The 24,737-nt window shown below is 41.9% G+C and overlaps 1 protein-coding gene across 2 annotated transcripts in view; it reads left to right on the forward strand.

Moving 5' to 3' along the window:
• The first annotated feature begins 2,413 nt into the window (after positions 1-2,413).
• The window catches only part of STK26 (serine/threonine kinase 26), a 54,878-nt gene continuing 32,554 nt past the window's right edge, over positions 2,414-24,737 (forward strand). The window contains exons 1-2 of one of the 2 annotated variants that reach the window (XM_049644294.1): positions 2,414-2,573; positions 2,681-2,832. In XM_049644294.1, coding sequence (XP_049500251.1) covers positions 2,791-2,832 — 42 coding nt within the window. In that variant the 5' untranslated portion in view covers positions 2,414-2,573; positions 2,681-2,790. The remainder of the gene's footprint in view (positions 2,574-2,680; positions 2,833-24,737) is intronic. The other variant, XM_049644293.1, reaches the window with a different exon arrangement.

A 24,737-nucleotide genomic window follows, 5' to 3' on the forward strand; every position in this document is an offset into this window, starting at 1 on the left:
TGAACATCTTGCCCTCAGAAAACTGATATTCTACCTGAATAATTCTTATGTAAGACAAGTTGGATCTCTGGTCTCAGGGAGTAAATCATCTTGTTGGGCAGAACCAAACAAATGAAATCCATGAAAGAAGAAGAAAGAACTACAGTGTTGAGCACTGCTTCTACCAACGTGCAAAAGGAGGGGTTTGAAGGAGGGTTTGGAGCAATGAGGAATGTTCCACGGGGGTGGGACTTGAGATTCAGACCCTTGCTACCCAAAGTGTTGCCTAAGAATCACCAGTATTGGCACCCCCTGGGAAATTGTTATCGATGCAGAATCTTGGACCTATTCCAGACTTGCTCAATCAAAATCTGCACTTTAAAAAGAATCCTAGGGAACTTCTAAGGACATTAAAGTTTAGTTGGCACTGCAGGTTTCTGGTCAGGTTGGACCACTGAGTGAGTTGGGCTGGTGGGGAATGGAGATTGGATTGGCCGATCACCAGGTTAGAAGTTGTGAGGGCCTGGACTTGGGGAACTAGGAATAAGGAGAATGTAATTATATCCTTTATCATCTGAATGGATAAAGAAATATGATGGATATACATGCAATGGAATACTATTCAACCATGAAAAAGAAGGGAATCCTGCCATTAGTGACAAAATGGATGGACCTTGAGGACTTTATGCTAAGAGAAAAGAATTCAGAGAGAGACTAAATACTGTAAGATCAAAAAAAAAAAATACCAAACTTACAGAGTGTAGACTGGTGGTTGCCAGGGGCAGGAGAGAGGGAACACAGGTGAAGGTGGTCAAAGCGTACAAACTTCCAGTTAGAAGATGAATGAGTTCGGGACGCCTGGGTGGCTCAGTCGGTTAAGCGCCCGACTTCGGTTTAGGTCATGATCTCACGGCTTTTCAGTTTGAGCCCCGCGTTGGGCTCTGTGCTGAAAGCTCAGAGCCTGGAGCCTGCTTCGGATTCTGTGTCTCCCTCTCTCTCTCTGCCCCTCCCCCACTCACACTCTGTCTCTCTCTCTCAAAAATAAATAAACATTAAAAAAATTTTAAAAAAAGAAGATGAATGCGTTCTGGGGATGTAATGTACAGCAAGGTGACTACAGTTAGCAATACTGTATTGCATACTTCACAGTTGCTAAGAGAGTAGATCTTAAAAGTTAGAGGCACTTGGGTTTGGATCCCCAGCTCTACCACTTCTTAATTGTGTGATATTTGAGTCAAATTATTTAACCCCACTGGGCCTTTTTATCATCTGTAAAATAGCAGGGCCCTTGTAAAGATTCAATCAAGTAACATGTATGTAGCACTTAGCAGTCCCTGACAGGAAGAAAGTGGCAGCCATTAATAACAATTACATTGATAACAATTTAAAAAATGTTCTATTGAGAAGGGTTCGAAAGCAACAGATGGAACAAAAAAAACTTTTAGTGAGTGTCTGTTTTAGTGAGCGTTGGGTACAGAACCGTAACAACCTGCAATGTAAGGAACTTCAATCTTAAGCTGGCACTTAGATACTGCATTTTGAAATGTAATTAACCCTTGTTGATCCCCAGAAGTGCCTTCATGATGAGAGTTCGGTAATTGTTATTATTACCACTATTACTGCTGTTATCATTAGGGTGTTCTCAAAAGGGCCGGTTTCCCTGCTGGAGTGGAAGGAGCGGAGACAGGGAATTGCTGGTACCACTGCTGCCTATGTGGAGCTCCATAATGCGTACTGCTAATCATCCAGTCTCCTGCTCTATGCCTCTATTATCCTCATTAATGTTTCTGCTGAGGCACTATCTGTTTTCCAATTTCTCTCTCTCTTCCACGTGCAGAGAACTTGGGAAGAGAAGCACCAGTCTGACCGCCCTCCCCCAACTGACAGCCCAAAAGGCAGGGGAGCCTCAGGTTCAAGTCACCTGAAGCATATCTGGGGGTGGGGAATCCGGAAAGCCGGCGAGCGCCTATGGATCCGCCCGGACGCGCGGCCCCAGCCTAGGGAGACCCGGCCGCGGGAATGAGTAAGGGGTCAGCCGACTGGGCGGCTCTCCGTACCCCCGCCGTCGACTAGATCGGGGAGCCAAGAGGGACTTCCAACACGCCCCAAGTTTCATCTCAAGTCGTCTCCGAGGCTGCGTGCGCCCCAGCTTCGAACGCTTGCCTGCAACGTGGCCGCGTTTGAGACGCCCTTTCTACCCCAGGGTCACCCAAACTCTTCCGTTCCCTCCCAAGGCCGAGCCGTGTGCCGGGTCCCCCAGCCCCCGGCTTCTCCTCTCCGCGTGCCGGGGGAATCCGCCCCTTAGGCGGCTCCGGCCAGCCCAGCCACAGCCCCGCACCGCAAGGAGCCTCGGCGCTCCTGACACCGCCCGGCTGCAGGACGGGGGCAGGGCCAACGGCGGAACCGCCCCCAACCGCCTCCCCGGCCCGGCGGGCGGGCGGGTTGCTGGGGCGCCTCCACCTCCTCTTCCTAAAGCGGCGAGGCGCAGAAGAGCGGCATCACTCGAGCCCAGGTCCCGGCCACCGCCACACGCTGCGCCCCGCGTTCGGGAGAAGGAGCGGCGGCGGCAACAGCGGCGGGCAGGCGCCAGAAAGGTAGACTGAGTCCCGGGCAGTCGCGCCGCGAACCGCACCCCCCCCCCGCCCCAGCCCGGGGCTACGAGCCACCAGCCCGGTCACCCCACTTCTGTGTGTCCTTCCAGGCCCGGGTCGAAAAGCCTGGGAGGGCCGCCGAGCTACCCCCCGGAGGAGGAGCCAGTCCGAGCCCAGGGCGCCACCGCCGCAGGAGCAGTGCGGAGCAGCCGTCGCCTTCATGGCCCACTCACCGGTGGCTGTGCAAGTTCCCGGGATGCAGGTGAGGAAGCCCAGGCCGCCTCCGCCGACCACGTGACTGCCCCGGAGCCCGGTGCGCGGTCCCCAGCGACCACGGGCGGCCCTGGGGCTCCCCTGAAGGCAGGGCCGGGCGCAGGGGCCAGGTGACCCGGGAGTCGGGCTCGAAGCTTTCCCGGCGTTTCGACTAGCCTGGTGCACTGCGCGGGGAGGGCCGGGAGGGACGGCGCGCGCGGCGAGGTGCGGGGGGGAGGGCGGGGGAGCATAAAAATAGGCCAGATCCAGACACCTGCGCCTGCGGAGCGTGGTCCGGCTGGGGAGGAGGGGGGGGGGCGTGGAGGTGGGAGGTCTTAACTCCGGAGAGATGGAGGTGTCTCGGAATTTGTGGGGTAAAATGCAAGTCGTGCGCCCCCCGCCCCCGCACACACAAGTCGGGGCGGAGCAAGACAAGGGGGTGTCGGTGGCGGCGGCATTGAATTGGCCTCTTCCTGTGTGCGTAGAGCGAAGAGCGAGGTGACTTCTTTTCCCCTTTTGGTGTTGCTTCTTAAGGGCTAAGTTCTGTCTCGTTCCCCCACCTGGCGCAGCCCTTAGTGTGGCGTGAGAAATGCAGGGTTCGGTGTCGGAGTGGCCGAGGTGATGACTCCGCAGCCCCCTCCCCTTGCCTTTCCCACTGCACGACTGTTGCATGTGGTTAAAGGAAGCTTTTTGTCCTGGACGGGGGACTACTGCAAGGGACCCAACTTCTTACTAGAGATTTACCCAGGCCCCTCCCCCCCATTCTATTTTCATTTTCTTCAAGAAGGAATAAGCTGTGTCCCTACACTTTTTATGCGGTTAAGTTTTTAAACCGATGCATTTCAAGCTACGTACTCAGTGTTATCCAGGTCTGCTAACTTTTAAGCATTCGCTTTTTTCCTTTGCCAGATATCCTAAACAACGCATTTATCAACAGATCAGAGCCTAGAAACACGAAAGCCTCAATCCCTCATTATCTTCCAAAAATGTGAAAGCAGATGTTTTTCAAGTTCAGAAAAAACATTTAGAGTGGTAAATAGACACGGTTTCTAGTAAAAGACTTTTATGTTTCTGGTAAAAGTCAAAGAGCTGTGGATTGGGGCCTCAATTTACTAACTGATGCGTGGAATTTTTTTTTTTTTTAAAGCAATTGGTCACATTTTATGCACGGTCACAAAACAATTTTAAAAATACTTTCCCACAAAAGGACCATTTGTGTGGGGCACGTACCGAGCCTAGGACTCCTGTGCGGATTAAGCACCAGGCTTCTTCGCTGAATATAGGGCACATCTGTGTCGAGTCCCAGGAAGTCGGTGTGTATTTAATTTAAAAAAATAAGAGAGGAAGAAAACAGGAAATGAGAAATATTAGGGCTTTTTAAAAGGTTAATCCATTCGGGCTTTACACAAAGCCTCAAACTTTTTTCTCAGGCCACCCCCCGGCCTGCCTCCCCCCTCTCCCCCAGCCGCCCTGCCCCGCACCCCATTCATTCAGCCTGCCTTTGATTGTAGCAAGAGGTTAGTAGTTTGCAATACTAAGTCCAGTTTTGCTCCGTCTGATGTGGAAGGAGTGCGAAGACTTTCCCACCGTGCTCTCCTTTCCAGTGTGGGAGAGTAGTACGGAACGGTTGGCAAGTTTGCCTCTGAGGGTCTCCATGCTTCTGTCTCCATTGTGTGCGCGTGCGTCAGCAGAGCGAGTGCCTCGCGCTCGTCAAGTTTGTGATTCTGGGGAACTCTGTGCTGAGGAGAAAATGGTTTCTGGTCTTTATTCCGTTCGTCTTTATTTAATTTGTGTGGTTTTCTGGCCCTTATTTGATTTGTCTTGATTTGATTTATATGGCTTTGGACCTGCTTGCTGTTCAGTATTCCTTACCGCTCCCTGCTTTGTTTACTTGTCTGAGTTCCTTATCTCTTGAATTTTTAAATCTTAATTAAGGTGGTTTAGAATGGGAATCACATCTTTTAACTTCCCAGTTCTGCCTTTCACGTTACGCCTTCCCCAGGTTGTGGTTACTTTGTCCCGCATAATTTGGGGAGGGCGGTCACCTCAATATTAGCAAAGAAGAGAGGGACATTTATTTATGTCACTTTCTCCATCTTAATGAAATGGTGCATTCTTAACTGCTCGTTTCCATTTTATATGTAGATGTGGTTCTTAAGCATTTGATGCAACATAAAAATTTTCCACAGTTAAAATTGTACAGTACCCTAAAAGTAAATTTGACAGCAGGCAGTGAGACTCTTGAGCCTAGACTACTTTTACTATTCTTTTGTTCAAAAATCTTGCAAATGAGATGCAGAAATACATCATGAGCTTGTAAGATTCTCCTAGACTTTTGTGCAAGAGTTAGGAGCAACTTTTAAACCCTTCGAGTGGTAAGAAAACTTGAGTTAGCCATGTGTTCTGGAAATCAGTGTATAGTATTTCCACAAATCAGGGTGAAGTGGTGGACCGGCCCATAACTTTTTAACAGTTTATTTTAGAGCATTATGAAGATTGATGGAAAAAAATGATTTTTCCAGAAATAAAAACAAAATTACTTTATCCACAGTGTTTTTCTCTCCCTGAGGAGAGACGTGAAGTAGAAGCCGGGCTACCTGTTCTATCACTTAAGACTTCCAGCATTCCTGACTTTCGAACAAAGAAATTTCTGTTGCCACTAGTTTAAAATAGAAAAGAAACTTGGAGTGACGAAAGAAAACCCAGGATTTGGTCCAGTTCAAACTCTTCCTTATGAATTAGTTATTCAAACTCATATTGTTGATATTTCTCAATATTGTGGTAACGAACATTTTTGCCCCATTACACCAAATGTTGAGGGTATGAATTTGTTTTGGACTTAATTTGCGCTTACCTTTGTTAGTGTATACCTAAAGGAATTTTCCATACCAGGAGCTAAACTCTTGAAAAATATTTAAGGCACAACTTAAAAAAAAGGCAATAAACCAATAAACCTGTTTCTTTCCACTCAAATATTTACTCTTTAATGATTTAAAACATTTTTTCTTTGAAGTTTTCAGTTATTATGCTGAAGTTTAAAATATTTTCCCTTAGAACCTATATTAGTATTTCAGACAAGTATTCTAAATTGGTTGTTAAATCTTTCATAAAATGTAGGTGGGAGATGTTAAATACTGAATTGGAGTACTAAGTGGTGTTATGTTATGCTTTATGTTATGCCTCTTGTGAAAAATGTTTTCAGTTTCTATTAAAGACTTTACAAACTGGCCTTCATGTATCTTTAAGTACATCAAGGTGGTACAGTTTTTCGGTGGTTGTTATTTGAGATGTGAACTGGAAATGAAACATAAGAAGTAATGAACACATTACTAAAAGAAGACTTTTATCTAAAGAGAGGGAAAACAGTGCCTTGCATTGGTGAACCTAGTGCCTGGGTTCTGGGAGGGATACAGAAGTACCCTGCATGATCTGTAGCCCTTGAAGGTCTTAAAAGGTTGTTGGGGAGTTAAATCCAGTACCTGAAATATAAAATAATGCAAACATCTGTAAGACCTTTTCTAGAATAGAAGTTTCTGACTGGAGGAGTTGAAGGCTTACAGAAGGTAAACTGACCACTAAGGATTATTGGGGTCCATATTGGGGAGCATTTCTAAGCAGGAATGTACCCTGAGCAAAAGCATGGAGACAGGGAAAGGCACACCTGCACGAGTGTGCATGCACACACAGTCTTTGAGAGTGAGAGAAAATCAGTTGGATTATGACGAATTCCTCTAGAGAAATAATAGGAGGTAAGAGTGGAAAACGTGACTGGGTCCAGATTATGGTGGTTATTGAATGCTAAGGAAGGACTTTGGCCTTTGGACTAGTCATTGAACATTTCTGAGTAAAGGAGGCTCAATCAACGAAATTATATATAGGAAGAGAAATCTCAAGATTGGATGAATAGATGACCTGGAGGATTGAGAGTCTTGAGGCAGTTGGATCTACTGAGGCTATTTCAATGGGATGGTCATATCTGTACAGAAGCAGTGGACCTTCCATTGACTGATGGCTTTGCACATGCCCAGTACTGTGAAGAAAAAAATATGATTACCAGACTTAATACTTAGCTAATTATAGAAGGAGAAATTAAAGGTTTTATGGTGTTGAATATGAGAAACTGGAAGAATTATGGTACATATGAAAGAAATTGGAAAATCAAGGGGAAGAGCCAGATCTGGTAGGAAGTTAATGATTTCTGTTCTAGACTTGTGAGGTTTGAAGTAACAATGGGATGATGAAGTGAAAATGTAAAACAAAATGTCTATCACCTTGTTGGTGGTGATGTTTTCACAGGTGTCTGTGTATGTCCAAATTCATCAAATTATGTACATTAAATGTGTACAATTTTTTTGTATATCAATGTGCCTCAATAAGGCTGTTTAAAAAAATGTCCAGGGGCGCCTGGGTGGCTCAGTCGGTTGAGCGTCCGACTTCGGCTCAGGTCACGATCTCACAGTCCGTGAGTTCGAGCCCCGCGTCGGGCTCTGTGCTGACAGCTCAGAGCCTGGAGCCTGCTTCGGATTCTGTCTCCCTCTCTCTCTGCCCCTCCCCACCTCATGCTCTGTCTCTCTCTGTCTCAGAAATAAACATTAAAAAAAAAAAATTAAAAAAAAAAATGTCCAAAAAAATGTGAAGGTACAGATCTGGAGCTTTAGTCATTCGTCAGACATTGACTGAGCATTTACTATATGCCAGTCTCTTGAAACTGAAGGAGAGGAACCACCAAGAAGGGAGAAGTTTCTAATACACGAGAGAATATATGGAGGTGCGGGCCCTCATGAGACTGGAAGCATAAGTGGAGGATTAGCTTGTAAGAAAAGGGGGGGTGAGTTTAAGATGCATGGGAGGATGATGGGGCGCCTGGGTGGCTCAGTCAGTTAAGTTTTGGACTCGAGTTCAGCTCAGGTCATGATCTCACAGTTCCTAAGTTCGAGCCCTGTGTCGGGCTCTGCGCTGACAGTGTGGACCCTGCTTGGGATTCTCTCTCCCTCTCTCTGCCCCTCCTCCGCTTATATGCGTTCTCTCTCTCTCTCTCTCTCTCTCTCTCTCTCTCTCTCTCTCTCAAAATAAATAAATTAACTTAAAAAAAAAAGATGCATGGGAGGATGAGAAAATGTGTCCGCACCAGGAAGGAGTTAACCTGGGGAGAATCTTTGAACTAACTCTGTTCATGACAAGATTGGAGAGGAAATTCAGTTCAGTGCCAGAATCTAGTTTGGTGGAGTTCTTACCTCCCTTACACCCTTAGAAGGCATAATTTGAGATGGCAAAAGGTTTGAGAGCATTGCCTTGCACTGATGAACCCAAACCCTTGTCCTTATTGGTGAGTAGTTGATACAGAGGTGTTGGATATGCTAATGATAATGGTGGAAGACCAGCTGGAACCAAATAATCAAAGACAACTGTTAGCTAGGAGAGTTGGAGGTAGTTGAAAGGTATGGGGTTAGAGGGCTAGGGCCTGTAGGGAGAGTAAACAGGAATTGGGCATGGTAGGACATGTGCCTTGAACACTAATGAAGGTCTGGAAACGGCATTTGAGGACAAAGGTCCATCTTGTACCTCCCTTGCTTGAGTCATAGAAAATGAGAGAACATAATTTAGCTGATACTTAGGAATTGTTGAACATCATGATACTGTGGGGTTTTTTTTTTTTTTATCCTGCCTTTCAATTATTCAGTGACCTTGAGCAAAATGGGGAATAATAAAAGCTGCATTTCCTTTGCTTCAATGAGATGTTATTAGGATGAATTAACCATCATCTGTGGAGTATATTTTGAGCCCCTTTGTAAAAGGTGTTGTGATGTATATGGGCAGTTCATCCTGCAAAACAATGCTCGGCTAATCACATGAAAAAACACTGTCATTATCTCATCTCTCTCCTGCTTGATAAGCCACATTTTTCTATTGAAATCCTGTCTTCCTCTCCTCCTCCCCACAACACCAGCACCATACCCAAAGTCTAGGCTCAGCTTTCCAGACTTTTCTGTTATCTGGCTCCAGTCTACCGATGTAAACTTTTTGTTATCACTATTTCCCAGCAAGAAATCCCTTTTGTTCTACCATGCCAGTTACAATTTAGCAATCACTGACTGACCAAGTCCTACCTGATTTCTTCAAGGTCTGCAATCTTACTTTCTCTGTGAACTTTCCCTGAGTATTCCAGGCCACAGAAATCTCTTGTATTTCTAGGCACCTATTATATCTGTTGTCAGTGGTAGGCAGTCCAGTTACACTGCCTTAGATTTTCTCTAATATACTTATCTTCCAAACTAGGTTGTATATTTTTTGAAGGCAGCGACCATGTATTTTACTTTTCTTTATGCCACTAGGTATGAATTACATGTAAAAGTGTTGGCTAATAAATGCCATATAGACTAGACTAGACTCTTCTAACTTTTTTCCCATTCTGCCTGTATTGTGTAATGCTTGAATTCTTATAGGTCATGAAGGCTGATTTGTGTGCGCACAATGTAGACTTTTAACACTTACTAAAATGATTTTAATGCATTATATGCAACATGTCTAACAGTATATACTTGTAACAAATCAGCTGTCCACACACTGAAACTCTCATTCTCTCTCTCTCTCTCTCTTTTTAAAATTTATTTATTTATTTTGAGAGAGAGACAGAGACAGAATCCCAAGCAGGCTTGGGGCTGTCAGACCAGAGCCCGACACAGGGCTCGAACTCACGAACCGTGAGATCATGAGCTGAGTCAAAATCAGGAGTCAGACGCTTAACCACCTCAGCCACCCAGGCACCCATGAAGCTCTCATTCTCTTACTTACCAGGACCCTTGAGAGAAAAAGGAGACTCATTGCTTTCCTGGTAACTAGAGCTGATTTCAGACAAATTTGTGTCTTTGTCAGAAATAACTTCTTATCCCTTCCCTCTGTTTCCATCCCCACCATCCAAAAAAAGTCCAAATAAGTAAATAAAAGAAATTTTTGGCTTCTCTGTCCCAGCTGTCACATTAGGAAAAATCTGATAAAATTTTCATATTAAAGTGTTTTTGATTAATTGCTCAGTGTGTGACCTCTCCCATGAATATTCACATTTTACAGGGAATAATGTCCAAAAAAGTTTTAAAAAGGAAATCTAGTAATGGGATTTCTGACAGCTAGATGATTATTTTTGACTGAATTGTGTCTTCTGAAAGAGTGGTTGTTTTACTCGTTTTATTTGTTGCTAGAAAATGGAGTTAGGAGAACAAAATTCACAGCAGCCAACTCCTTTTCATTTCTTGTAATCAAGACCCGAAGAATTTCCACCACAGGTACATATAAAATAATGTTTCTTGGGGCACCTGGATAGCTCAGTTGCTTAAGCAGCTGACTCTTGATTTCAGCTCAGGTCATGATCTCATGGTTTGTGAATTCAAGCTCCGCTTGGGGCTCCGTGCTGTCAGTTCAGAGCCTGCTTGGGATTCTCTGTCTCCCTCTCTCTCTGCCCCTCCTCTGCTCTCTCTCTTTCAAAATAAATAAACTTTAAAAAAAGAAAAAGAAATAAGGGGCACCTGGGTGGCTCAGTCGGTTTCGTGGCCGACTTCAACTCAGGTCATGATCTCGCAGTTCATGAGTTCAGTCCCCAAGTCAGGCTCTGTGCTGACAGCTCAGAGCCTAGAGCCTGCTTTGGATTCTGTGTCTCTCTCACTGTCTCCTTCCCTCAGTCATGTTCTCTCTTTCTCTCTCAAAAGTGAATAAACATTGAAAAAAATGTTTAAAACAAAGAAATAAAATAATGTCTCTGGAAAAACGCCATGAGGTAACTTTTAGAAGAACAAAAATCAATAAAGTAGGCACAACTAAAATTTTCACCCTGTCTTATGTACATTTCCCATTTTGTCATCTGCCATTTTAGGCTAAGGTATTCTGTGGTAGGAAGGAACCACATCTTTGAATTAATACTTGTGAAAATCAAACACTTTTTTAAAAGTTTATGTATTTATTTTGAGAGAGAGAGAGAGAGAGAGGGCGCGTGCGCGCGCGCGCATGCACACACACACACACACACACACACACACACACACGAGCGAGCAAGCAGGGGAGGGGCAGAGAAAGAGGAAGAGAGACAGAATCCCAAGCAGACTCTGAGCTGTCAGCCCAGAGCCCCGGCATGAGGCTCAGTCTCACAACTTGAGCTCGTATCAAGAGTCCGATGCTTAACCCAGGCTCCCCCAAATCAGGCATTTTTAAAAAGATATTGACTAATTCAAGAATTCTATGAACCAGGAAAAGTTATCCCATAGGAAAACGCCTTTACATTTGGATTTTAAAACATAACACATTGCTGGCCAACTCTGCCCATCATCCTCTTTGATGTCACTCCCCCAAATCCCATGTAATTCAGGCAATTTACCTGACATGCCCATTCGGAAAAGCAGGGAAACCTAGTGCAGAACTGATCCTATCCTTCTCCTCTATTCCTGCCTGTCTCCCTGCCACCTGTCACCAGCAGGATAGAGCCGCACACCCCCTCAGCCTGTTCTGGACTTGTTCCAGCATTTCCCTGACTGCACCCTGCTGGCCTTTCTTTTCCTTCATTTATCATACCATCATGGATTAGAATGATCTGTGTCCTAAAATATCAGGTTAGTCATTGGTATGGCATAGCTTTGGCTATTCTAGCAAAATTAGAACAGAATTGTGGTTCATACTTCCTAAGAAGTAGAGGAAGCAAAATTGTAGACAGCTTAGGTAAAGGAGTCAAAAATATTCTTTTTTTAAGTGGCTACTTTCCTCCTCTTCAGTACAGTCACTTTGAATGGAAAGTGCTGCTAAAGAAATGAGACTTTTTTGTTGTCTTTTTGTCATGAAAAACATTTACAGAAAAAATTGTCAACCTTTCTTTGTGTTTCTGGTAACAGATTATATGTTCTTTATGGTATTTTTCTGCCCTCTCCCTCTTTCACCTGTTTAAAAAAAAGTAGGGAAAAGAAATCTGTAAAACCCTATCAATTTACAGTGCAAAGGACAGAGAAAAGTAGGGTTCAAATCAGACACCATTGGATTTTTCAGTTTGTTTATTACGGAATAATAGAGTGCCTAGCTGCAGAATAACAGTTGCTTTGAATTATAGAAACAGCTTACCAGTATCAACTTAATGAAGTTGTGCTGGATTTGAAATCCATACCACGCTAGATATGTTAGGGAATTTCTAAGCATACTAGTGAATTACTCTACCAGGTTTCAATAGTGCCTGGTAACACAATCCTAGGAGTGAATTTTTTGGCAGGTGGAGGAAATACTTCCAGGACATCTAGACGCATCCAGATTTTTCTTTGAAAATGCATTTTTGAGTTGCTCTGTTAGTGCCTTTTTATCCCCCTCCCCCAGCTTTCCATTAAACCATTGGCTTTGTGACATATCACTTTACAGTATGTTATATTAAGCTAGGACTTAACTGCTTGATGCAGTACGGTATAAATAACACAGCAGCGGGTGATGGGGAAGAGATAGGCGACATAGATCTTCAGGTGGGGCCTACATTGTTCTTATAAATGCAAGAAAATTTGGGGGAACTGAGCTCCCAAAGCCTTAGCCTCATCAGTATTGCCGCCCACTAGACCTGGGAAGGTTTCTAGACCCCCTGGTCTCAATTTCCTGCTGCCTGCCTTCACTTGAAGCGGAAACACAAAAGAAACCAATCAGCAAAGCATGCACACATGCTACTAAGTATGGTGACAGAAAATAGAACTTTGACCTCTTGTGGTTAAAGAGACTACAGTCAGTGTGTCTGGCAGAGTCAGGGAAAGAAGCATTTTTCAAATGTATGCTTTTAAAGTGCTACTGACCCCATGGGAAGAACAGTTAGCAAAACTCATTAATTAGGCTCCTGTTTGTTTCTGTGGTTTCAGTTCAAATCCTTTGTTTGAACTTAACCCGGAGCCTTCCTGTGTGCTAGTCAGTAAATGGTAGATAGTGTAGTGGACTTTCCCAAGTTGGACAATGGTGATCCAGGTTTAATGTTTTTACACACTTCTTCGTGAAACAAGACTGGGTGTGACTGAAGCTCGACAGTTGTCAGCAGCAAAGTTTGGAAAGCTTACTTTGTGTAGGAGATGGTGCTTGAAGCCTATCTTCGAGGTACAAGAAAGTATAAAAAGGAGTCCCTGACCTCAAGAAATTTATGCTGTACCTGGAGAGACTGGGCACTTATACATTTAGAAATCTAACAACGCAGAGCAGTTGTGATGAATCCCAAATGAGATAGAAACTGGGGCGCCTGGGTGGCGCAGTCGGTTAAAGCGTCCGACTTCAGCCAGGTCACGATCTCGCGGTCCGTGAGTTCGAGCCCCGCGTCGGGCTCTGGGCTGATGGCTCGGAGCCTGGAGCCTGTTTCCGATTCTGTGTCTCCCTCTCTCTCTGCCCCTCCCCCGTTCATGCTTTGTCTCTCTCTGTCCCAAAAATAAATAAAAAACATTGAAAAAAAAAAATTAAAAAAAAAAAAAAAAAGAAACTGACGTAGGAGCATTCAGAGGAAGACCAGATCGAGGAAGGGAACAGTCATTCATAGGATACCTTTAAAGGAGAGTGAGAGACACGCAAGGGAAAAGGGAAAAGGGATAAGGGATACACACCACGTTCCCTGTATAACAGATATTCAAGGTAGGTGTTCACTGGCATGAACTCTTAGGGCTAAATGCCAGACTGACAGTTATTTTTTTTTTTTTCAACTCTACAACAAGGACTTTTTCTGCAAGAAAGTATACTGATGAAAGCAGTGGTTTGTTTGATTTTTGAAATGGGAAAATTGCATTAAGCTTCCAACCCTACAGGCTGGGTTGGAGAAGGGGAAGACTAGATATAATAAGGAGACACTGAAATAGCCCAGGCTTTAGTTAACAAGGGTTTGATTTAGGGCAGTGATGGTCCAACTTGCGCGTGCATCAGAACCACCTGGAGGGTTTGTTAAAGCACAGACTGCCAGGCCCCATCTCCAGAATTTCTGATTCAGTAGGTCTGCTCTGGGGCCCATGTATTTGCATGTCTAATTGGATATGGAAAGGAGAGAAACGTGGGAAAAGCTGAATTCATCTTTGTGTTAAGTTCTACAGCTTCCAAAATCTCACGGCCACCCGTCACTTCCGTTTTCCTTTATCCAGGTAGGTAGGTTTGGCAACTTAGTAAATGCTCTTATCTTCAAATGCAAGTACTTTTATCAACAACGTGAAATCTGTTTATGCTTATAGTTGTGAAAATGCAACTTGGCTGAACTGGAATAAAATGTCAGTATACCAAATGTCAGCAAGTGGCAATATTTCCCCCCCAAAGTTTGGCATTTTTCAGAATTTTGATGCATCTCATCAATTTTTATTGTTCAGAATCCCTTTTTTCCACCCTGCTGTTAACTCTCACCCCTCCAAAATTGCTGGACTTAACTCTGGGCTGCTGTTAGGTCAAAAATCGCAAATTCGCAGTAATGATAGTCCAAAGCCCACTTGTGTTTACATATGTAAATTCCTGAAGGGGAGAGAAAGTTACTTCTGAATCTTTAAGGAAATATCAAATCACTTCCTAAATGGCCTTTCTGGCTCCAGATTTTGCTCCCTAAAATAGTCCCTGTACCTGTCAGATTAACATACTACCATTTGGCAACAGGTACCATGTAGGAAAGCTCGGAGGTTGGGTCAAAGGATAAGGACTGAAAATTAAAGAAGCAAATAGGGCCTACTTAATGAGTTTGCCAACACCAAACAATGTGAGCAAACTTGATTATTCACCTCATTCACCAGCCTTGGATCCAAATCACCTTTCAATTTCTAAAATGAAAACACAACCAACAAAAACAAAATTATCCTTCAGAATCCAAGATTTGCCCCCAATGAGGATGTTCAAAAGGGTGTACAGAAATATACATCTAAACACATTTAAAGCGATTATCAGAGAATAAATTTCGTGGGTCCGTAGGTAACTTGCTCCCCCTTTAGGGAATTTGGTTTCGGGTAAAAATCCTGATATTTTTACCTTATATTTCACACCTTTTATGTGGTAGCTGTCTCTTTTCCAGGATACTAAATTACTCTTGTGACCCATTTTTTCATAATTCTCGGTGGTAGATTAACTTTTTGTTGAAAAAAATTGATACGGGGTGTACAGGCACTTGCAATGTATATTGTGCAGAAAGTCTATTTTGTGCTTGAAAACACTTTTACTCTATTCAAGAAAATAAGGCTCAACATTTGCCACAGTTTTTAATCAGTGGTACCAATTTTAGACATAACTGTTTTTAAAACATAGCAAAGTGCATTTTTGAAATAAAAATGGGTAAATGATAGGGTAATCACTAAGTTCAAGAAGCAGAAAATTATTATTTGGCAATATCATTTAAGAAGGTCTGTGTATGGGGTGCCTGGCTGGCTCAGTCAGTAGAGCGTGTGACTCTTAATCTCAGGGTTGAAAGTTTGAGCCCCACGTTGGGTGTAGAGATTACTTAAAATCTTGAAGGAAAAAAAAGAGTCTCTGTATATAAGAGGAACGAGTAAAATATGTATAACTTATGTGCTCAGTAAACATTATGGTATCTATTGATTTGCTAAATATTTTTATTAGAAAATATAGAGAATTATTTGCCACCTTTAAAAATATTTATTCTAAGGTAAATACATATGGAAATGCATATGTATATATGTGTGAAACCATAGTAGGGTTATCAAGATTTAACACCTGTTGTATTTTTATCAGGGCCAGCTCTTTCTGCCTTTAGTACTTAAACTATTATTATTCCTGAAGAAATTGGGCTCACAGCAGTCCATTCCATACAGGATACAGATCCTGGGAAATGACTTTTAATGAAATTCAGTACCAATGTTAAGCTGTTTTAGTGAATTAGAATTGAACTTTACAAAGGATTATATTTATCAAGATTCTCAATTCTCTGCCTAATTTCTCTCATAGAATAGTTTTACAGAGCATCATTGCATTGAAGGAATTGCTTTGGATAAATATAAATTGGTTTACCTGTGAGTAAAATCACAGGCATGTGGGTAGTATACAAATGATTTCTGCTTAACAGAAACTTGTGATCATTTGTGTCTAAGCTCTTACTTTGAAACTAAAATTGCTATAAGTACTTTACACTGTATATTCTGAGGTGATGGGGAATGGAGGAGACAGGGCACTGGATTCTGTTTCAGTGACAAACACAATCTTGTACCCAGAGAGCTGCCTTTTTTAAAAAAAAAAAAAAAACTATTTATCTCTTCATGAAAAATGGTGACTGTCACTGAAAGATCTTTTTTTTACTCTGTCACAGGCTTCCCAAAGGGCACATAAAATGAAAACGTGGGATTTGACTAGTTAAATAATAAATCAATTTCGAGGTTTTAGCATAGGTGACACCTCCATGGTCGTCTTTTTGGACTGTGATTTCTGGTAATAGCAAGTGAAAAAAAAAAAAAAAACTATTACCGCTGTTGCTATGGATCTTCTATCTGCTGAGGTTCGGGCATCGTTTTGGAGGCTGCAGTGTAAACCCTGTTTAGGGAAGGTAGAATTTCATAATACCAGAGGATTACTGCTGCCTCATGAGCAAACAGAAAATGTAGGTGAGGGAAAAGGTATTGGACTCTGGAAGAAGAGAAAGACAGTGTTTCCAAGGAAGGGGAAAAAGTAGCCTCTTGCTTTTAAGATTGAGAATTCTCTGTGTATTTTTTTTAGAATGGGAAATTTCTCTACTTTCTGCAGAGAGGAGAAAAAGCTAACAGAAAAGGAAATTGGGGAGGTAATAGTAATTCGTTTCTTTCTTGTTGTTTATGACTTCTGTGATAAAAGTTACATTTACATAATTGATTTGTTGTGGCAAGAAAATGCCTGTAAGTAGTCTTTCGGGTCGGGAGAAAGCTTGTGGAAGATCTGGGGGAAGAGCTGACATTATAGGGATGGTGATTTCAGCTGCTTTTCTGTTTAAGATGTGCAATTTTTTGATGGCGTGTGTACTGAGCCAATAAATTGTTTCTAGACACTTGGAGTCATTTTGAGTGGCCTTTTTTTTTTCCCTCTGTAGGCAAAATGAATACTTTTCATTAACAAGGAAAAGCGCTAGATTATCAGTGGATTATATTTGGCTAATTTGGACTATTATTTGGTCGGGGGAAGGGGAGAAGCTAAAGAGAAGTTATCTTTATTTCAAATGACTGGACTTAATATTATTGTTACTTTTCCAGTACGTTCTGGCCATAAAAGTCTCTTTCAGGGAATGATTAAAACAGTTCTTTGGAGCATTGCAAGGCTGAGTAGCATCTCACATTTACTTGAAAATAAGTTTGCTTAATGACTTTTTAGCACCACTTGATTTATGTCTTGGCTGAGAGAAGAGTTCTAAGTAGCATGTAATCCAGTTGCTTTTTTCTAAGAACACTGATGGGTACTGAATACTGTATTACTCTATTGTTGGCTTTTAACTTTTCAGTAGTGTAAAAGGTATAAAGGTCTTCATACCTGAAAAATGAAGATCGTTTTCAGCCCGCAGCTTGCAGGCCCCTGCCTACACTGAGTCTTTCACCCACGTGCCCTGGCATGTGTATGTTTGGATGGCAGTATGTCAGGCAGTTATAGTGTAAGTACGATCCTGATTGAAAGACGAAGCACAGTTTGAGATGATCTTTCAAAAACCCTAACTGGAAAGATGATCTGTATATTGTGAAAGAATATTTTTATTTCATACAGACGAGTGGTGCCAGAGCTTGAGGATTTAATTATTTTTTTCCTGGTAGGACACTAAATCATTTCTTCCTAGCTATTAGAATGAAGAATGTGGCATATTCTGTTCCTCTATGCTATGGAATAATGCCTGCGTGCATCTCCTCAAATGTGAGGTGATGAGATTATAGCGGGTAACCCTTAAGCTCTGAAACTGAATTTTGGGGATTCTGCTCAGGGGTCTGGACTAGGCCATTATTTACAGAAGATGAGGCGTACGTACCTATGTATATATGGAAGGGATCAGGTACCTATTCCAAACCGATTTTGAATTAGATGTAATTAATTTTCTGAGGCAATTCATGTGTAGCAACTTTTCTACTATGTGTAATGACGTTTCCACCAGGAGGTAGTAAGGCTGTAATGTTTGGCCTATGCCTTGAACAAAAGCTTCTGGAAATTTTGGATTTTAACTTCTCCATAGTTAAATAGTTTTGAATGCCTGTGTTTTTTGAAAATAATAATGATGCCCTTTTTCCAGCAGTAATTTTGGACCTTTGTGAATCGAATGCAGCCTTTCTCAACCACAGTTGTCATCTGAACCACAAAACGGAGAAAAATGATTTAAGTTCATGTTTCCTCAAACTAAGACCATTCTAGATCTAGGAGAGTGGAGTTTATTTATTGCATACAGTGGATTCCTTCAACCAGCAGTCAGCGAACTATAGCCAAGGGCCAATTCCCGCCTGCAGCCTGTTTGTATGGAGCCTGCATGCTAAAAATAGTTTTTACATTTTTAAGGAGTCATTAAAAAGGAAGAAGTATATGTGACAGAGACCACAAACCGTACCTGGCCCACAAAGCCTAAGACATTTAACCATGTGGCCCTTTACAGAACAGTTTGCTGACCACTGTCTTTGGGTATGGAACCACATTACATTGAGAATTGCTAATCCAAATAAAGGAAATAAAGGAAACGTTTTATAATATTTGCTCTGAGGTTAGCGATACAGGAAGATAATAGAAAAGTTTCTCTTTATTAAAGTGACTTGCATATTGGTCCCATTACTGTAATGCTAAATAGATAGACATTTTTGTTCTCTAGACATAAACTTTAGTGGTTGAATTATATGGAAAATTGCATTGGTAATGATAATGTGATAAACTGTGTGTGTGTCTGCACACAGGTACATTTTAATATTTTTCTTAGTTTCTAGAACAAGAAAATAAAAGTGAGTGAATTTTATAGAGGAACACAATGGAGGGCACTGATTGCTTTTATCACTCTTTTAAAGACTGATATCTATTAGAGAAGGAAAGTGAATAGAGTGTTAAGTGTCAGACATAATCACGTTTGTTTCCTCCTTGTACTGAATGAGTGTCTTCACCCTACAATTAACATCTCAGGTACCTTGTCAGCAGCTTGGAGAATAGTACTTAATCAAAATGCATTAAAATTATTAGATCATAGCATATGAAATAATCAGGCTCTATCAAATGCCGCCTAACTACTTGATTTAGTGGGGGGAGGTGCTATCAGCCATAAAACATTATATTGGTAGATCACAAAATTATCGAGAGAGAAAAAAAGACTAGCAGGCATTATTTGTAATTTGCTGCTGATTTCTTTTATCTCCATATTCAGTTAACCATGAAGGTCTGTGAGGGTTTTTTTTGTTTCCAGAAAGTGTCAGACCTCATCTCTTCTTTTATCATGGCATTCTGGCCTTTGTCACTAAGTAGACTCGGGGCTAGGTGCAGACATGATGGAACTACCTGAAACACATGATTTTTCCACTCATCTGCTGAAAACTTGCAGTGGCTCCCTCCTAGCCTGTCCAGAAATTCCTGGGAAAGATGAGTCAAACCAGGCTGCTGAGATGGTCGGGAAAGGCATCACTGGGTAGCTGAACAGGCCTGGCTTTAAGACTGGGTGGGAAGAAGGGAAAGGAAGGAACGGAATGAAATTCGCCAAGGCAAGAAAGGACAAAGGGAGTTCTAAGGTTGTGTTTTTCAGAAATGTTTTATGGGTCCTTTCGGGGTGGGCAGTGAGGATTTGTTTGGTGAGTGGTACTTTCTCTCTGGTTAGGGCTGTAAAATGATAGGGTACAAGTCAGCTCAAGTTGTAGATCACAGATCTTTTTGGGTAGCACACTGTTCAAAGCATTTTAATTACTTTGAATTGCTCATCAAGCTTATTTTGGCTCTGGCAGTTCAAGAACTAATTAGGGAACTTTGTCATTTTGTCTCCATCCTGAGGTTATGTGTTTGTCATTGCCCCTCCCTACCCCACCCCCAGCTAGAAATCACTTGTTATAAAATCAAAAAAGCCAAGTATTTTATAAGGGTTACTTCCAGTTATAAAGTAAAATGACCCTTTAAAGTTCCCAAAGAAACCATATAGCATATTTTTTTGGAGGAAAAAGTCAGATTTTGTACATGTACTAAAATTTGTTACCAGATATTGATTATACTTATCGGAGAATTGCAGTTTTGTTGATTGCTAGATGAACAAAGACTATAAATTTTGACTAATAAGATATCCTAGCCACAGTTGTGCAGAGAACATATAAACAGCCTTTTGTTTATTTTGGTATTTGTTAAAAATTAAAAGATTCAGGGGCACTTTCACGGCTCAGTCAGTTGAGCGTCCAACTCTTGATTTCGGCTCAGGTCATGATCTAATGGTTCGTGAGTTCAAACCCTGCATCAGGCTCTGTGCTGACAGTGTGGACCCTGCTTGGGATTCTCTCTCTCCCTCTCTCTCTGTCCCTCCCCTGCTCTCATGTGTGCATGCACATGTGCACACACGCTCTTTCTCAAAAAACAAATAAACTTAAGTAAAAAAAGATTCAACCCCTATTAGTAGATATTTCATAATTTCAGTAGCATTTCCCCACCATTATTTGAATATTTAATTTGTCAAGTGTTGTGCTTTGATAACATGAACAGATTTCAGCAATGTCAGCACAAATCAATGGTGGTTAAAACTGCTGAATATGGGGCGCCTGGATGGCTCAGTTGGATAGGCGACCGACTTCGGCTCAGGTCATGATCTTGCAGTTTGTGAGTTCAAGCCCCGCATCGGGCTCTGTGCTGACAGCTCAGAGCCTGGAGCCTGCTTCAGATTCTGTGTCTCCCTCTTTCTGCCCCTCCCCTGCTCACACTCTGTGTCTCTCTGTCTCTTAATAATAAATAAATGTTAAAAAAAAAAAAAAAAACACTGCCGAATCTGTACCTTTAGAGATAGGGGTTAGGATATTCACACGTGCTGTTGACAGTGGAGTGTAGGGTGGGATGCAGATGGGTGTGAGAAAGTTCAGGGAGGATGTTGAAATGCACCCCTGTTTTGTTAGTGTAGCAGATTTGTTCATGTCCGCTAATTTCTGCTATATGTTGGGTGCATCATGGTGCTGATTACAGAGCTAACTTCTATGTTCCTTGTAGTAGTTCTTACTTTAGGTTTTCAGGTACAACTGTTACCAACACAGGCATCCCTTTTTTTTACTTGATTTCTGGGTGTATTCTTGTTTATGAATGCACTGCTTCAAATGATTTAAAGAAGTAGATAGGGCATAAAAATTAACAATAAGCATTATTGTTTTAGCCCTGTACACATACACACACATAAACAGACACTCTGGTGGTATTTTTCACTCTGGGGAAACCCAGAGTGGATTGTTGAAAATATCAGTGACCATTCTTTTAGAGTATTCTAGAATCTCCTCCCTATTCTTTGTATTTGCCAAGATTAAAATTCTTTGCTGTTGACACCTTTGTGCCATCAGTATCATTTTCTTGGGATCATAGAATGTTAAAGCCAGCAGGACCTAAGAGGTAATTTTCCTCAGTCCTAAGATTCTATTGGGTAACTCCTTGCAAATACAATTTGATTAAATCCGTTCAAAGTATAGATTTGATTAAAGAGAAAAATGTTGGAGGGAAATTATACCGCAGCCACTTTCTCATTAAGAATGAAAAGGTAAGTCTATGTAAAATTCCACTTTTTCAATCAGTGTTAATTTTCTGAAAGAACTCATGGTGTTAATAATTTAGTGCTGTGCTTACAAGCTTCAAACCTATTGATTTTAATTGGAGTTCCCCATCTAGAAGGAAGATAGGCAGCAAGCAAATCAATTTTGTGTTAATCCCGTGCATTTTAATAAGTGTGCTAAAGATTCACCGTAACATTATCTGTGATAGTTCGATATCTGATATGAGGTGTCTCTGCCTTAGATTCTATCCAAAGGTGTTTATTTCTGAAAGTACTAGAATGGCATCCTTTTATTTTACCTCCTGTATGGATAGCATAAAATAAGGCTCTCAGGGTCCATCACATTAAAATGTCCTGTATGTGGGTTTGATTAAATAATGGCCTGAATAAATTAGGATACCTGTTCTGTCATTTCTGTATTAGCGGAGTCGTTGTCTTCCTTTCATTGTATGGCCTCATCACCCTTTCCAAATGAATATTTTATAGTTAGAGCTTGTTATCAATCCCAGGCCATATTTATATAACATCCTGTCTAGTCAGTAATAATCCCTTTATTTTCCCATTAATGCTTATGGTTAAACCTGATCCCTGATTGAATTGTGTATTTCTATATGTGTTTAGCCCAAGTAAATTAAAAGAAATGTACGGCAGACTGATACACAGACTGTTGCCCTTCGAGACCTTTAATCTCTGCATTAGAGTATGAAATTGCCCTAGACTCTCCAGGACACACAGCAGTCATGTGGCTCTGGTTAATAGTGATTGCAGATGTGCTTCCAGAATCATAATTGCATGTATTGCTGATATGCATCCTTGTATATATGGCTACTACCAACTCGCTTTTGGGTATAGCTCCATATTACTTGAAGAACTGCTGTTTTACAACCTAAAAAACTCTCCAGTGGAAACAAAAAAATCTCAAAGGTGTCACTTTGGAAAGTTGCTATTATGTTAATCACATGTGAGAATAGGGATTGACTTAGAATTTCATACCTAGTTTAATATCCTTCAGTTTATTGAATGTCATCTCTTTTGCACCAAAAGTCAGAAATCAAACTACAAATGAGAGGATAACCTCAAGGGGCACCTGGATGGCTCATTCAGTTGGGCTCCGACTCTTGATTTTGGCTCAGGTCATCCCGAGGTTGTGGGATTGAGCCCCACATTGGGCTCCTGCTCTCCCTCCCTCCCTCCCTCCCTCCCTCCCTCTCTCTCTCTCTCTCTCTCCCTCCCTCCCTCCCTCCCTCCCTCCCCCTCCCTCCCTCTCAAATAAAATAAATTTAAAAAGGAAAGGATAACCTCACGCCAAAGATTGCATCCAAAGATGGGCCCCAGGTAAACACCCTGCAAACATCCAAGGGCTGCAAACGGAGCCCCATCCTTAATGAGCTTATTTATTAGAAAATGGAAAGATCATGGCAATGAAAGAGAATACAAAGATAATAAAATGTGTGCTGTAATGGAGGTTCAAGCAAAAAGCTGTGGGAGGGCAGGGGGTGAAGCAATTGATTCTGTTAGGTGATCAGGTTACCCTGGGGAGTTGGAAAGGTGTGTTTTGTGTTTTTTGTTTGTTTGTTTGTTTGTTTGTTTGTTTGTTTAAGAGATGTGGTATTTCCAGAGATGGGGAAGACTTCGGGTGTTGACAGAGAAAATGGCATGACTCAAAGGCTCAAAAATAAGAAAGTAAAACTGTTCCCCGATGGAGCATTGCATTTAAGTTTGTATGTCTAAGGTACTATTCACTGAAGCAATTGTGTTTGGTACATGATAAGATACCCGTGAAATTTTCCCTCTGGGCACTTAGTTTTGGTGGTTGTGCTAGTTCTGTATATGGGCAAGTATCATTATGTTACTTTCTGAATTTACAATTAGAGGAAGACTAACAGAACCTCAGGTCCTATGCAAGCTGAACTTCTGGTCCCCCTTCACTTCCTGGAGCAGTCACTCATATGTCCTGAGACATGGTCCCCTGTGAGGGGTGAGAGGTCAGTCTGGACAGTAACTCACTCTGTCGCTCTTTACCCATCCTTATTCTTAAGCCTGCTTCATTATAGTATCAGAGTTGGGACTTGAATGCAGTTTGCTAGTGGTTCTGAATTCCTTACGGCAACAGTAGAATAGTAGGAACTTTTCATTTGAGCCACTGTGCCATTACCACTATAAAATCAGCCATGTGGCTGGTGCCAATTCATCCCCTGACTTAATGACTCCTTCAAAACTAGAGTTTGGCAACTGCTATTGATACGAGGAGGAGGAGAACAAAGTGACTTGGCTTCTAATACCTCACACATTCACAGTGTCAAACCAGTAAGGGATCGAGAGATCATTGAGCCCACCTCTTTCCCTCATTTTACAGATGGTGAAGCCGACAGTTAATCGCTGAGTTCTTGTCATTTCCGGGATAAGCAAAATTAAGGCAATTTTGCCTGACCTCTCTGCTTTCTTTACCTCTGTACTACTTCTAAGAAACCAGACCTCCTTCTTCCTTTGGAGTGGCTGGAAGGTCAGAAAGAAGTGAGCTAAATGATGCAATGGAATTTGCATCCAGCATTTATTGTGATGATAGCCTTGACTTTTGGTTTATTGAGAGAAGAATGTGATTGTTTGCAGGATGTTTCCTTCCCCTGCCCCATGGCTATAATTAAAGGTTTCAGGGAACTTCAAATCCCAGAAAGTTAGTCAAAACGACACAATTAGTTATTTCCTTTAATTTAAGAGGTCTGCAATCCAAAGATGATTTACCTGGCTGAACAGAATAGTGTGACGTTTCTAATTTCAATTAAAATAACAGGAATTTAAAGATCTCTATAGGAAATAGAGCTAATAAAAGCACTGCCTGTTAGGAGTCTGTTTCTGAAGGATTTCCAAGAGTGGGGGGAGGTTATGGTTGAATTTCATCTCGTTCTTTCTGCATTTCATTTTTCTTTAGAAAAAACTGTGATATGTGGTAAAGTGACAATAGAATCAAAGAGATGTCTCTTTCTTCTTTACTCAACTGTAAATTGAACTGTCTTACCAACATGTGTAAAGAACCACATTCTTCATGTCCCAGAATGTGTCCTGCTTACGTCATTGTTCTTTCCCTCAGCCCTGAGCTTGGGTACAGAGGAGAAAGCACATTAGGGGGGCAGAGGAAGCTCTTTTATCCTCTCTTGAGTAGGAGGAATTCCGATGAAGGAATATTTTCAATTATTCTTTTGTTCTTAAAGGTGAAGTAGACTCAAAATTGTTCAGCAGGAGAAACTCCTTAAACTGCTATGTTATTCACGCTGCGACGT

This window comes from Panthera uncia, chromosome X (genome assembly GCF_023721935.1).
Source record: "Panthera uncia isolate 11264 chromosome X, Puncia_PCG_1.0, whole genome shotgun sequence".
Classification (NCBI taxonomy): domain Eukaryota; kingdom Metazoa; phylum Chordata; class Mammalia; order Carnivora; family Felidae; genus Panthera; species Panthera uncia.